Here is a 15,215-nt window from a genome sequence, read left to right on the forward strand (position 1 = left end):
GAATTGTTAAGGAGGTGTGATAATAGGACTTCCAGTGGTGACTTCCAGAAGTTTTCCTGTACCATCCAGTGCCATCATCCAGGGCAAATGCAGACTTAGGCATGGGGACTCGGTTAGGTAAGAGGAACTGCAGGAAGGCCTTTCTGAGGCCTTTGAATTGAGACTTTGGAATTGAGACTTTCCAGACAAAGGAACCAGAAGGTGCAAATGCCTTGCATTGCTGGGAACGATCTTGGTATGCTCAGAGAGCAAGAAGAAAGCTGGTGTACCTGGAACATTGTGAACAGGAGAGAGTTTTCAGAGGAGGTCAGAGAGGTCAGCAGGGACCAGATTATGTGCGGTTTTATAAACCCTGGTAAGGAGTTCAGCTTGCGTTCTAAGTGGATTGGAAAGCCATTGCACAGTTGTAAACAAGGAAGTAATTGATCACATCTATGTTTTAGAAAGATCATTCTGGTGGAGGGTGGTTTGCAGCAAGGTAAGAATAGAAGCAGCAAGACCAAGATCCAAAAGCTATTCCTGTAATCCAGGTGAGAGATGATGGTGGCTTCGAATTACTGAATAGTAGAAAAGATGGAGAGAAAGAGACTTGTGATATGCTATGGTGGTAGAACCTTCAGGACTGGTTAGTGGACTGTGTATGAGGGATGGTGTAATGCTAAATCTGTTTGGTAGTCTTTTGACTGGTTCCCAAATTACTGGGATATTATACTTCTGAAACCTCTAGGATTCAATACGTGCCTCCTGTCATTGATGTGATGGGAATTTACCAACAATTAAATTCTGTATCGTAGGAACAGATGAAGAAATTTTGTTCATTGGTGACCTCATTCAGTCTTCCAGTCTGGTGGCTTTAAATATCATCTATATGCTAATGACTCCCACATTTCTATCTCTAACTCAAACATCCTCCCTGAACTACAGACTCATATACCCAACTGCTCACTTCCCATCAAAATGTAACACATCCAAAACCAAACTCCCAGTCTTTTTCTCCCAACCTGTAGCTCCCGCAGTCCTTCCCATCTCAGTTCGGGCAACTCTGTTTTTCCAGTTGCTCAAGTAAAACCCTGGGAGTTGTTCTGAATCCGTTCCTATTCATTCTCCCCCTCACCTCCCCTATACACTATATGCAATCCTTCAGGAGTCTTACACTCAAAATATATTCAGATTTCACCACTCCTCACTGCCCTCCCTCCACTGCCACCACTGTCACCTAAGCCACCATTATCTCCTGTCCGGATTACTGCAGAAGACCGCTAACTGCCCTTGCCACTTTGGCCTTGCCCCTACATTGTAGTTGCAATATATCAGCTAGAGTGATCTTCAGAAAATATAACTTAGATCTGGTAACTGTTCTATACAATATACTCCAATGGCTCTTAGCTGTCCTTAGTATGAAAGTCAAAGGCCCTCCATGATCTCATTCTGTGACCTCAGCTCCTATTCGGAGTATTAGGGAATACTTTTCTTCGAGGCACCATGCTAAAGGAGTTTCTTACAAAATATCTTTAATTGATTGAGTTTTAGTTCTTCTCCCTAAACACATGCAAATAAAAGACATAATGGTCCTGCATTTTGGCTACAAATATTTCCATAAACAGAACATGTCCTTTCAAAGAGTTCAAATGATGAGTGAGCCAAAATTCAAAGGATAAACAGTGGTAGGGGGCAGCATACTGGAGTTGTATCCCAGAATCCTTGGCCAAAGAAAATGTACACAAAAGAATGACTGAATTCCCTCTCCCCTCTTCTGATCACTCTGTTTATTCTACTTTGTTTAGCTTAATGAGTCTATGTAACTTCATCACGTAACATTTAATTTATTGCTGCTAATTGTTATTAGTTTATAAATACGAGCTATTATTTTCTTCATGCTTTGATTAAAAAAAAGAGAAAAGCCTTTTGACTGATTATGAATAGGTTTTTTTCCTGCTTCTGTTATCACTGAGTTTTCTTATAATTAATTATCCTCTGTTCATCTTGCAGTAGTAACTTCGCGCACCTCACTTGCTGGTTGGAGGGGCGTGTTGAGTTAGAGGTCCTGAGAGAAGGGCAGGAGCCTGGAGCAGGATGCTTGTAACAGTGCCTTAGTGACCACCTTTGTCTTTTTCTTCAAAAAAATCGTGTTACATAACCAGTATGTATTTAGCCTTAGAAATTGCCAGAGGTGGTCAAATTCAGAATAGAAAAATAGCTTGAGGTATTACAGTAAGAAGTATTTTGTCTGTGTTTGGGTCATTATTGCAATTGTCTTGAAATTTGGGGGTCTTAATTGCCAAAACTCTATTATGGTTAAGGATAAATTTATGTCAATTTCCATAATTAGGAAATAGCAGTCAAACAGATTAGTTATTTTTGACCTACAGTTTTATGGTACAGGGTAATCATTTGTTGTTGTTTTTCAAAATGAAAATGGGCTTAATATCTTCTGATTATGAATTTAAAACTATTCAGATGATACAGAAGAGTCTAAAGAAAAAGCAAAAATTATAATCTCTCTTACTACAGGTAGCTGTTCTTAATAATTCCGTGTATTGTTGCTAGACTTTTTAAATGTTGTTTTGTACAAATATAAACCTAAAGTGAGACCATAACTCTACATTCTATTTTATAACCTCCTTTCCACTCAACAATATATTATTAACACATTTCCATGACAACATATATGGATCTACATAACCCCTTTTAATGGCTACATGATAAATGATTAAAGTGCCTTTTGTTTTTCCTAAAAATATATCAGTAGACAAAATGAATCTAGGCTTGCTTTAAAGATTTAAAAGGCATACAATTTAAGAAAAATGAAGACGTTTTAAAATTTTTACTGACATAGTATCAACCTGTTAAACTTAAGAGGAGCTTCAGTACTGTTAACAAAATATAACAATAGTCTTAGCTGCTGAATAAATTAATTTGTTTCTATGGCAACTGCAACAAGTATTTGTTGAACACCTACTATGTGCCAGCATTGATCTAGGTCCTGGGGATACTTCGGTGAATTAGATGTGTGAGGTCTCTGCTCTCAAAGAATTTACATTCTGGAGGGTTAGAAACAGAAAACAAGGTAATAAGAAATAAGAAAAATATCAGTATTGAAGCACATCTAGTGGTATGTTTTCATGGTGGATTTAAGCTGACAGTTTGGTCCTGAAATCTGCAGATTGAGTCAAATCGAATGTTATAATTATATTTTTAGGTTTGAAGACAGTGAAAAACAAATAAATTACGAGTCATTTTTCTGTGCCCTGAACTGGAGAGTGAATCCGATGCCCGAATTGGAAGCAGTATGGTACATTAAAGAGGTAAAAGTAACACCTGTTTTAAAAACCAGCTGTGGCTACCTCCCTTGCGTTTTTAATATCCTTTATCTTAACATTATTTTTCAACGTAAAATAGTAACATCAGTGCTTTTGGAAAGAGCACTATGTATTTCTGGGTATTTGTGTTAAAGTCTAATCCACTTTCCATACTGAGTGAACATCTGCTGTATAAGAGCGTGATTTTTCTTATGCAGCTGAATGTTTTTTAACCCAAGTCATACCCAATTATATGGAAAATAGGATAATAGGTTACAGTTATAAATAGATACAAACACTGTTATCAAGGGATTCTGGTAATATCATCATAAGCTACAAGAGCAAGTCTCAAATAGTGCATATGTCAAGAATCCCCAGTGTGTTTGCGGCTGTGCACGCAGGTTTGCCTTGGGTGAAACATTATAGTATGGACATGTATATTTCATAGTGGGGCCAAATTTAAAATAAAAATTCAGTAGGAAAATGCTTGGTTAGGGAAAACAGAGTTCATGTGATCGGATGATGCTCTCAACATTGTGGAATTGTCTGAATTCTCTAAGATCTCTTTGGACCAATTGTCTTTAAGGAGTGGGTGGGTGGGTGGTGGTTTGTTTATATTTTAACATGCTCCAGAAATTGATTTTCTTGGGAAAGTCCCTTGATAAAGCAAATGTCATGTGGTTGATACTCCCAGAAAGGAGGCATTTATTCCTCCCGGTCTCTGATGACCAGCTCATTCTGGCCTGAACTGGTCTAGTGCCCTTGGGGAGTTCCCTCAGGCATGCAGCTACTCTGGAGTGTCAGGCAGCCTTAGAACTTCCAGATGATTGGGAGACACTGATGGCCTTTGGAGTCAAACAGAGCTGGGGCTGAATTCTGGCTCTGCCACTTACGTAGCTGAGTGACTTTGGGGCAATCACTTAACTCATTCATTTATAAATTTAATTCTCAGACAAATCATGTTTAAGTATCCACTCTCAGCAGTTTCTATGCTCTGCGCTGGGGTCTAGAGACAGTCATTATTGCTACCTTAAGGAGGGTTGGGGGGCACAGGAAGTGTTAGGGGAGGTGATGCTTGAAATTTCAGTGATGAATAGTAAGAGCTAGGTAGGTAAAGTGGCATGGTATGCCCAGAGGCATTCCCAACAGAGGCTCTAGGGCATGGGACAACGCAGCTCTTGTGCAGAACCGGAAAGAATTGGTGTGGCTGGGATGGAGGCACAGAGGGAGGAGTGGAGATGAATGAAGCTGGAGACAGCTGCACGGGTGAGGTCTGAGTATCGTCCTACAAAGTCTGCAGACCGTGGACAAATTTCAAGGAAGAGAGTGACATGATCAGGTATGCCCTTTAAAGGGAGCTTGCTCTGGTTGGGTGGTGGGTGGATTGGAGAGAGGACAAGGAGACAAGTAGACCCCGTAGGAGGCTCTTGACGACCCTTCGTCACCATAACGACAGCAACCACTTTAAAGCATTTACTATGTGTCAAGCACTGTTCTAAGACCTCAAAATCTATTCGCTCATTTAATCCTCAGAGCAACTTTCTGAGGGTAGATTTTTTTTTTAACATCTTTATTGGAGTATAATTGCCTTACAATGATGTGTTAGTTTCTACTTTATAACAAAGTGAATCAGTTATACATATACATATGCTCCCATATCCCTTCCCTCTTGCGTCTCCCTCCCTCCCACCCTCCCTATCCCATCCCTCCAGTCGTCCACAAAGCACCGAGCCTTTCTCCCTGCGCTATGCGGCTGCCTCCCACCAGCCATCCATTTCACGTTTGGTAGTGTGTATATGTCCATGCCACTCTCCCACCCTGTCACAGTAGATACTTTGTTGTTGTTGTTGTTGCGGTACGCGGGCCTCTCACTGTTGCGGCCTCTCCCGTTGCGGAGCACAGGCTCCGGACGCGCAGGCCCAGCGGCCATGGCTCACGGGCCCAGCCGCTCCGCGGCATGTGGGATCTTCCCGGACCGGGGCACGAACCCGCGTTCCCTGCATCGGCAGGCGGACTCTCAACCACTGCGCCACCAGGGAAGCCCACAGTAGATACTTTTATCATTCCCATTTTAGAGATGAGGAAGTTAGGGGAACAGCCAGGGTATGGTAGGGTTAGAATTTTAGCTCAGGTCTGTTTTACCGCAAAGCATGAAAAAGGAAAAAATCATTTAAGTACAATCGTACTGAAGATATTGGAGTTAATTAACTAAAGTCCAAGATACTATCACAAAAACAAATAAATACTGTCATTTGGTAACCTTTTAATTCTTATCCATGCAAATATGTAATTTTTACATGTAAAAAGAACAATGATAGATGGAGTTTGTATTCCCCCTTTTCATTTAATGTTACAGTATTCTGTGTCGGATATCATCCATTTGTCCCATTGGGACTTCTCTCCAACCCCATCTACCCTGCTCTGAATCCTAGACAGCTGATCTTTGTGGGCTTCATCAATGGGACCCCTAGCCCTCTGGCCTCCAGTTGGGAGAGCCAGTGGGACGCACCAGCAGGAGAGTGGAGGGTGGGACGAGACAGAAGTCATCTCCCTCCCTGACAGTCACAAGAGATTGACTGCCTCCTCCTGCCCAGGGCCACAGTACCTGTCTGGAGGGTCTCTCCACATAGCTGTCTACTCCGGGCTCTGGCAGCCACCCTCACATGCCCCTTGAGCCCCAGGTGGTGGCAACAGTCCCTGAGGGTCTGGAGGATCCCTTGTTGCTTTTGCTAAACACTTGCCACAACTTTGTAAATAGTCTCTTTATTAAACTCTTCTCAATTTACACAGTTTGCATATGTCTGCTATTTCTTCTGGGATCCTGAAAGATACACATACTTATTTTTGCTAGTTAGCAACGGCCTTTGTTGTATTTTTTTCCTTACTTCCTCCTTCTCTCCTTTTCCATTCCACCCAATCCACCACCCAAATGTTTACCTATGGGTTGGGGGTTTCATCATTTCATGCACAAAAATATAATCATACCACAGGCATTTATCTGCAGTGTGTTTTTCTTAATAGTACACCATGGGACATTTCTCTAGTTTAATATGTGTAGACCTAAGCCATTCTTTAATACTGTAGTATGAATACGGAATCATTTATTCATCCATTTCTCTATTGATAGGCATTCAAGTTATTTTTACATTTTTTGCCTTTGAAAACATGTGGTATCTTGTTACTTGAATTTTTATTTTCCTGATGACAATTGAGCTTGAATGAAATTTAATTACCTTTTGGTACTACAACCTACAGTAAGAAAGACATTTTTCGCTAACAACCCAGCATGCAATGGCCCAAACGTCTCATGAAACAATACTATTCTAACTGCATGTGATGATGTATGATTTTTTTCTTTCCTTTCTCTTTTCTTTTCTCTCCTCCCGCCTTCTTTCTTTCTTTTGAATATAGTTCATTACCCATTAAATTGACTTAAGGACCTACAAAAGGATCACTACCCACGTTGGAAGAAGAGTCAGTGCATGGAAAGGCCAGAGATCCACTTTCCCTTTAGCCACCCCTCCCCCATTTCATCTCTTACCTACTCTGTCAACTGGGGCAGTTACTGAGCCATGGACCTCAGGTTCTTTAGAGAGATAGTGTAGAGCAGAAGGTCTGGAATCACATGAAGCTGAGCTCAAATCCTTAGTTCTATGATTGACTCCCTGGGTGACTGTGTAAGTTATTCAACCTTTCACATTGCCCCATCTCAAAAATGGAGATAAAAGTAGTGCTTCTGTCAGGTTGCTTGTAAGGATTGAATTGATACACGTGAGACACTTATCACAGTACCTGTCCCATAGTAACAGCTTAAATGTTAGCTATTACTGTTGTTCGTAAAATGGAGATGTCTTACGTCCTCAAGTCAGTGGGCTGGGCCTTGAGGACTAAGATCAGTGATTCTATCGTTAAACGTAAGAGTTAGAACAGCTGGGCTTCCCTGGTGGCGCAATGGTTGAGAGTCCGCCTGCCGATGCAGGGGACACGAGTTCGTGCCCCGGTCCGGGAAGATCCCACGTGCCGCGAGCGGCTGGGCCCGTGAACCATGGCCACTGAGCCTGCGTGTCCGGAGCCTGTGCTCCGCAACGGGAGAGGCCACAACAGTGAGAGGCCCGCGGACCCCCCCCTCAAAAAGAGAGTTAGAACAGCAGTGTAGCATCAGATAGGGCCTGTGCTTTAGCAGTAAGTCAGCTCTTTCAATTGTTACTCATTTATGGTGAGAAGAACTTTAGTCTTAGGGCCTCTTGTCAATTCTGATGACCAGGTCTAGAAGCAGTTCAGTCTGTGGGAGACATTTGGATAGGGCCGTTCTTTTTCAGCCAGTTTTTTTTTTTTAAAAAAGGAAGAACATAGATATCAAATGGTACCTAATCAATTTAACCAATAATGAGAATTTAACTAAATTCCAGAGTCTGAAGCACTCTGGTACTCCTGAGCTTGCTATTGTTCCATTAAAGAGGATATAAGACAGCTTGGGAATGGTATCAGTGAGTCTGTAATCTATGTGAAAATATTTAGTGTAAATGGGTTGAGCGTAATATTGCATAGTTCAGAGAGTAGAATGAGTAATGAAAAGTATAGTATCTCCTGAACCATGTAAGTGTACCTAAATGTTAATATCTAATAATGCCCTGAGACACTCTGGGTCAGAGCCTGTCACAGGTTGGGTTCTCCAGGAAGCAGATGGGGTTTAATGTGTAGTGTATTTATTTGGGAGTGTCCTTGGGATCAATACCTGTGGAAGGGAGGGGAGGGACATAGGAGTGGGCAGAGGGAGAAGTTGAGCTTCGATGCAGGTCCAGAGACAGCCTTGGCTGTTCCGAAGGGAACTCTGGAGCTAGAATGGCCTTTCAGAGCTGTCCTGAGTTGGGCCAAAATGGCCTGGACTTTATCCCTGTGGGTTGGTTTAGAAAGGGGTATGACCTGCGGTAATGTGGCTCTTTGCAGCCAAGACAGCTCTGTAGCTGAGGTAATCCCTGAAGGGGTCTCCCGGCAACTGGGCCACCAAGTCCTTCCTCAAGGGGATTCTGGCTGGTATATCATGTCTTGGCAACCAACCACTCTTGATTATTCTTGGTATGAACTGGAGGCCTGGCCTGTGGCACAGCCTTCTCCACACACCTGCTCCTCTATTATTGTCTGAGCTTTCACCCGTGGCAGGGAACTGACAAGAAAGAGGTTATGCCAGAAGAGGCCGTGATTATGGCAGAAGAGGAAGTGGTAGAGGAGTTGGACCAGGTGCGTAGGTCTGTGGGGCCCAGTTGGGCAAAGAAAACCTCTCACTTCGAGCTTTGGGGATTGCCAACACTTAGGGAGTCTGCTGTAGCCCAAAAATCATATGTGGGACTTCAGGACAAGATCCACCAGGTTGTGAAAGTGACCCAGCCTTGAATGTGACGTGACAGGTTAAAGTTCTGTTGAGAACAAGGAATGGCAGGCTGAGCTCCTGTGTGGAAGTATGGCCCAGGTGGAAGCCAGCAGTGGGGTGGCTGTGTGCTTCCTCCAGTGTATGAGCTGGACAAGCTGTCTCTGGCTGAAGTTCCAGGAGTCACCAGCCTCCACTCGGAACCTGGGTATCCTTACTCTCGGGTTGAATGTTGTCCTCAACAGGCTCTCTTCCCTGAACTAGGGATCTTACTGAGAAACGAAAAGAGACCGCTTAGCTGTGGGCTTTAGCCAACCACAGGCTGAGTAGGGGGGTGGTCTGGTACATAGTGCTTGGGATTGGAAGGGCAGCGCCACAGGGAGTTCTAGCAGGGAGTCTCTCCAAAACAGGGAGCACAGTGATGGGGAATCCTGAAGTTAGCACTATTCAGCAACCAGAGGGGGCCAGTCAGCAGGCTTGAACCAAGCCTTCAGCCACGACCAGGGGACAGAGCAGGCTGAGTCCCTATACCAGTGAGGTTCTAGCAGGAGACACACAACCCACTCAGAGGAGTCGGGATATGGATTTAATGCAGGGACTATTGACAGAGGAGAGGGTAGGGTTAAGGGAACCAATCAGGGCAGTGGAGTGCCCAGGGCCTAGCTAGAGTGGGAAGCCTTTACCATCCCTGGGTCTGGAGAAGCAGGGAGGGACTTGTATTACTGGAGCCCAGTGGAAGAGCGTGGTTGGGCAGGAAAGAAGCAGGGAGAGGGGAAGTGGAATCAATACCCTGACCTCTCGCTGCTTCCCATTGGCTGGACCCATTTGGAAGCCAGAGAGCCAAGGAAGCTCGAGAAGTGATGCGGTCCACAGAGGTCAGTCTCCCAGGGCAGAGAGCTTGGTGAGAAGGGCAAAAGATGGATCTTGAGGGGCAAATGGAGGATGAGCCAGTACAGTCTGTTACCAGAGTAAAGACTGGGGCTCCAGTGAGCAAGCCTCACAGCCAGCTTTCAAGATTAACAGCTCCTGAAGCTGGGTCTACTGGATGTTAGGACTGGTCCTTCTGACTCCGATGGGGCTCCACCTACATGTGATTGTTACATGGCATCAGCTAGTAGGCCTGGGGACCAACAACAAGGAAGCAAAATTCACAGAGAGGACTGTGGTTGTAGCGAGTCCAGCTTTGAGTTGGTGAGAGGTTTCCCTATGTGGATGGGTGGAAGCTGACTGTCACCCACCAGGATTGTTGACTGTGGCCTGTAGCCTGGATTCTCAGGAGCTCCCTTGGCTGGGCCTCTGCCTGTCCTCCACAGCAGCCCATGGTGAGCCACTGGGGCTGTAATTTAATTCTCACTCCATTATGTGACTATCTGTGGTCTCAGCATGTTGCCCTGGTGCTGTCACGGCCTAGAGACCCCAATTCCATTCTATTGTGCTTGCTCACAGATGGTAGCTGTAAAACTGGCAAAAGAGGTCCCGCTGTTTAGAGCCTGCCTGGTTAATCTCAGAAGTCACGTTTTTAAAAGTAACACGAAATCGGTTCTCATATAAACTTTATAACTTGCACTGTGTGACTGGCATCTTATCCTTTGACGTTTCTGAGAAAAATTGGATGTGGCTTCATTTTACGAGCACGAGAGCTGCAGAAGCATTAACAATTGGCTCTAAAGTTTCCTCTTGTCACAACAGGATGATATATAGCCTTGGCACTGGGGAGTAGAGGACAGTGGCGTACACCTTGGGATATATCTTTGGGCACCCCACTTGTCGAGGATCTCCTTTTGGTATTTAGAGGGTGGAATACCCTGTGACGCTTTATCGTCCCAACCATTTTGTGAGAATAAGTATCATTCCCAATTTATAGATAGGAAGCTGAGACTCAAGGCGTTCCTAAAGGTCAAGATTATGTAGTTAGGGGCTAGTGCCAACTCTTTAAGTAAGCGAAGTTATGTCTAATATTTCAAGTTGAATTAAACAGTTGAAATAAAAGATTATTAATCATTCTCATAAGACTTAAAAAAATAACTGGTAAACACATACTGATTACGTAACACAAAGCGGTGACCTAGTAGGAAACTTCCAGAGTCTACTGTGATTTAAAGGGTTGGATGATGTCTACTTGAATTGTATGAATAAGGCTGTCACTAAAGCTAAAAAATATCCACGTCTACTTGAAAACTTTACTTGCCCCGTAATGCAATTTCAAGGAAAGATTTCTTGTTTAAAAGTTACAACTGTGTTTTAGCTGCAGTCACACAGATGACAACTCTACTGAAGCTTTGTCTAGGGCAAAGAGAAGCAATTGTGAAATACTGACATTACAGTAAAGACAGAAATGGATAGGCATATAAGCAAATCTCCTGGTTTTGAGCTTTTCCTTATGTCATCAGAAGGTTCTTGATTATCTCAACAAGTATCTGTAAAATTTCTTCCCCAATTAATTTCCATTTGATTTTACTGAAATTTAATTGTTTTTATGATTTCTGTCAACTTAATTTGATTATTTCCAAGGTCATGTCAACCTAGTAGAAGGAAGAAAATCCAAGAAAACCACAATTTTAATTCCATACACAGTACTGTATTTTTCTACAAATTCATGGATAAAAACATCCTTTTTTTGATTGAGCGGAGGGGGAGTAACAGAGTGAAATCACTAACATGACTCTATCAGCCTTACATTTGGGACGAATAAAAATAACCTTGTTTCAGTGAAGCGTGGAATTTAATTGGCTCCCAATCTTTTCCCCGCATGCATCTGGTGGCCAGTACTACAGTAGAGAATTTTAAACTAGAAGGAGACATAATCCAATTAAATTTCCTTTTAAAAATGTCAAAGCAAATAAATCCAGGGCCTATGAGCTCACACACAGCTTTGCTGTTCTCACTGGGCAGCTGCTGTTTACTGGGTTTCCATCCAGTGCCATCTTTGCTTCCCATTTCAAGGATATGTGGTTTTACAGATCGGCAGCTACATTTTTTTTCACCATTGATGAATAAGTAATTTATTGCCAACTTCTCTGACATCTTAAGTAGCTCTAGTGACAGCCAGATTGAAAGCTGTCATGGGGCCCTCTTGTAGGCAATGATTTCCAGCCATTTTAGAGTCATGATTTTGCATTATTGCTGAATTTCACTCTGCATTTCATAGTTCTTCCTTCTTCCAGAAAATGCTACGTGGCACATGCTGTTTATGCTCCAGATTAAAATGAATTTTGTTTTGAGATTTGGGTACTGTCTCTGGAATTACCTGGAAATCACACTGGAGACTTTGGATCCGTCCACGTTTGTCAAGAAGTTGCTTTGTTCCGAGCTATACTGTGACTTTCATAGACATTTTATTAATTTTGAAAAATGCAAAGTTGCGTGGTATCTTTGACTTCCTCTGGAAGCTGACTCAGAGACAAGGATTTGAGTATAAATGGTTTTTTGGACGAAGTGAAGGGAATAACTAGCAAGGGAGTAGGGAAGTGAGAAATAGAAGAGAAGGAGTTAATACAGGGCATATTATCAAACCAGTAAAAATGTGAATGACTAGAGCGTCATGCCTCTGGGAAACACAGGGATCCAGTGGCTGATAGGTACCTCAGCGTTATCCCATCCATCAACTCCTGTCATTGTTTGAGAGCTGCTCCTGAAGTGGGTGAAAATAATGAATTCCCAGGTACTGTGGCATGTTACAGGGACAGCCAAATCAGGCCTCAGAGGCCAAAGGGAAGGTCTCAGGAGAAGGAGTGCAGGTGCTGATGGCTGGAAGTTAGGTTGGTGTGCGCCAAAGTGGAAAGGGCGAGAGGATCAGGAGAGGTGCAGGCAGAACCCGATACACACAGATATTTAAGATTCTGATCATGTACCTTTAGGCGGGGTGTTTTACAGAAATACAAGCAGGCTCGTCCTCGTCTAAAACAGGAGGGATTGACTGCTGTGGATGAGCTCACCTGTTGTAAAATCACCATGCAGTTATTTCCACTTAAAATTTATGTGCACTGCTGGGAAACAACATGATCTGGAGTTTTCTTCGAATTTTGTAGTGTGGGATGAATAAAAGGTCAGTGAGGACAAAGAATATTTTAACTCACTGCCCAGTCATAAATATTATGTAACGTTTGGAGCATTTGCAGATTTATTAGAACAATTAGGCAGTGGTAGTGAGGGGATTTCTCATGTTAGCAAAGACCTCTTTATTTTTTAAAGAGATTGGCCATGTGATTCCTTTAGGTGGACCCAATTACAGGCAAAGTTATGAGGAAGATACTTTTTCCCTCTACTTTGTCGATGCCCCATCCCCCTGAGTTTCTTAACTCTTATCTCCTGCTTCCTCCTTCCTTTAGATCCCAATTTGATTCCTGTTAGTTCATTTAAACGAATACCTGTGAAAATCTCCCTAAAACTGAGGGCTAGCTACAATTCTGGTGTCAATTCCAGTGTGTATTTTTCCCCCGTACCAAGCAATTCTCAACAGCAGCTGAGTGTCCTGCAAGTCAACTCAGTTCTGGCACTATCTACCTGGAGATAACCTCAGATCCCCACAGGTTACGGGCTCAGTTCCACAAGACTACCTCCCCTCCTTCAGATGCCATTCACAAGTCCAGATTGTCGCCTGTGCTTCTGACCAACTGGCTGTGGATTGGAGGTTCCCATGACCTCCTCCTTGGGAGGGGCTGCTCATAGGACTCAGAGAAACACTTTACTTACTAGATAACCTGTTTATTATAAAAGGATATAACTCAGGAACAGCCAGATGGTAGAGATGCATAGGGCAAGGTATGGTGGAAAGGGCACAGAGCTTCCATGCCCTCTCTGGGCTCACCACTCTCCCCACATCTCCACGTGTTTGCCAACTCAGAAGCTCTCCAAACCCTGTCATTTTTGGTGTTCACAGGGGCTTCTTTATAGAGACACGATTGATTAAATCATTGGCCGTTGGTGAATAAACTCAAATTCCCGCCCCTCTCCCCTCCCGGGAGGTGTGGGAATGGGGAGTGGAGGCCGGGGACTGAAAGTTCCAACCCTCTAATCACGTGGTTGGCTCCACTGGCAACCAGCCCCCATCCTGGTGCTTTTCAATCATGTTTCATTAACGTAACAAAAGAGACTTTATCGCTCTCATCACTTAGGAAATTCTAAGAGTTTTAAGAACTCTGTGCCAGAAATGGGGACAAAAACCAAATATATATATTTCTTATTATAAATCACCATATCATATTGCCAATGTACAGACCTTGGGTTCCTCAAGCACTGCAAATATGCCTGTGGCATTTATCAGATACTTAGGCAGAAAAAGTCATTCCCACCTAGAACCTGGAGAAAAGTGACAAAGGGAAATAAATTTGAGGGAAGTGGTATTGATTTTAGAGAGAGAGTATAGGGGGGCTGGAGAAGTCAGGAAGGTATTGTGTGAGCCATGGGATTTAAAGTGATCAGGGTTAAAAGAAATGCATTATTGTTACTTTTTTGGGGGGGCGTAATTTCCTCCCACCCTTCTAGGTTCTTTTGGCTGGTTGAATAATTAAAATGAGATTAAGACAGCTTAACAGGAGAAAAAAACAAAATTTAGTTACATATGTATAGGGAATCCATATAAACATGGGAGATTCCAAAGACAGGCAAAATGAGGTTTATCTGTCATTCTTGACTAAGGGGCCAAGGAGAAGGGGCTAGGGGTCTGGGACTGCAAAGGGAAGGAAAGCAATTCACAGGAAGATGAAAAGAGCAAATGTTTGGTAAATAAATGTTTGCAGGGCCATGCAGAAACAATGGGACACAGTGAGGAATTTTAACAAACAGACTTTGCTAGGTTCCTCCCTGTCTACCTCACATGTAGTTATCTAACGGTGATAGCTCCCTTCTTGGTACGGGCCCTGTATCTAAATTCTTTTAGGCAGTTAAGGGGGAGGTAAAAGTGCCTCCTGAGTCATTTGTTTCTTAAAAATAATCAACTCTGTATGACAGTCTCTAGGTACAGATGAACTGTTTGGCAAGGCAGAAATAGAGACACAGATGTGGAGAACAAACGTATGGACACCAAAGGGGAAAGGGGGGGGTGGGATGAATTGGGAGATTGGGATTAACATATATACACTAATATGTATAAAATAGATAACTAATGAGAACCTGCTGTATAGCACAGGGAACTCCACTTCGCTGTACAGTAGAAACTAACACAACATCGTAAAACAACTATACCCCAATAAAAAAAAATAATCAACTTAAAATAATCTTCATGCCAGAGAGACACATTTTGGGGTGGCAGATTTTGCTCCCCTACATTATTTTTTCATCTTAAATTATCCTTAATTTCAAATCTCGGGGTATTTACTTGAGTTTCATTTACCCAAGTTTGGCTTGTTGCTAATAAATTTACTTCTCATCTCCAAATTCTTGAGTTGTCATTATTCCAGTATAAGTTCTTCTATTTCTTTTGTTGTTAGGATTTAAATCATGATTCCTTGCTCAAAAAACAAACAAACAAAAAAACCAAACAAACCAAAAGTTTTGCTGCCTACTAAGGTATGAGGAAGGATCTACTAGTATTGACCTGTTTCACGAGAGAA

General features: G+C 42.9%; 1 protein-coding gene across 1 annotated transcript in view; it reads left to right on the top strand.

Annotated features, from left to right (window-relative positions):
- Positions 1-15,215, top strand: part of EFHC2 (EF-hand domain containing 2) — a 185,144-nt gene that overhangs the window by 160,763 nt on the left and 9,166 nt on the right. The window contains 2 exon segments of the mRNA XM_024734192.1: positions 3,200-3,305; positions 8,476-8,477. Coding sequence (XP_024589960.1) covers positions 3,200-3,305; positions 8,476-8,477 — 108 coding nt within the window.

Source organism: Neophocaena asiaeorientalis, unplaced genomic scaffold (genome assembly GCF_003031525.2).
Source record: "Neophocaena asiaeorientalis asiaeorientalis breed wild unplaced genomic scaffold, Neophocaena_asiaeorientalis_V1.1 scaffold426, whole genome shotgun sequence".
NCBI classification, from domain to species: domain Eukaryota; kingdom Metazoa; phylum Chordata; class Mammalia; order Artiodactyla; family Phocoenidae; genus Neophocaena; species Neophocaena asiaeorientalis.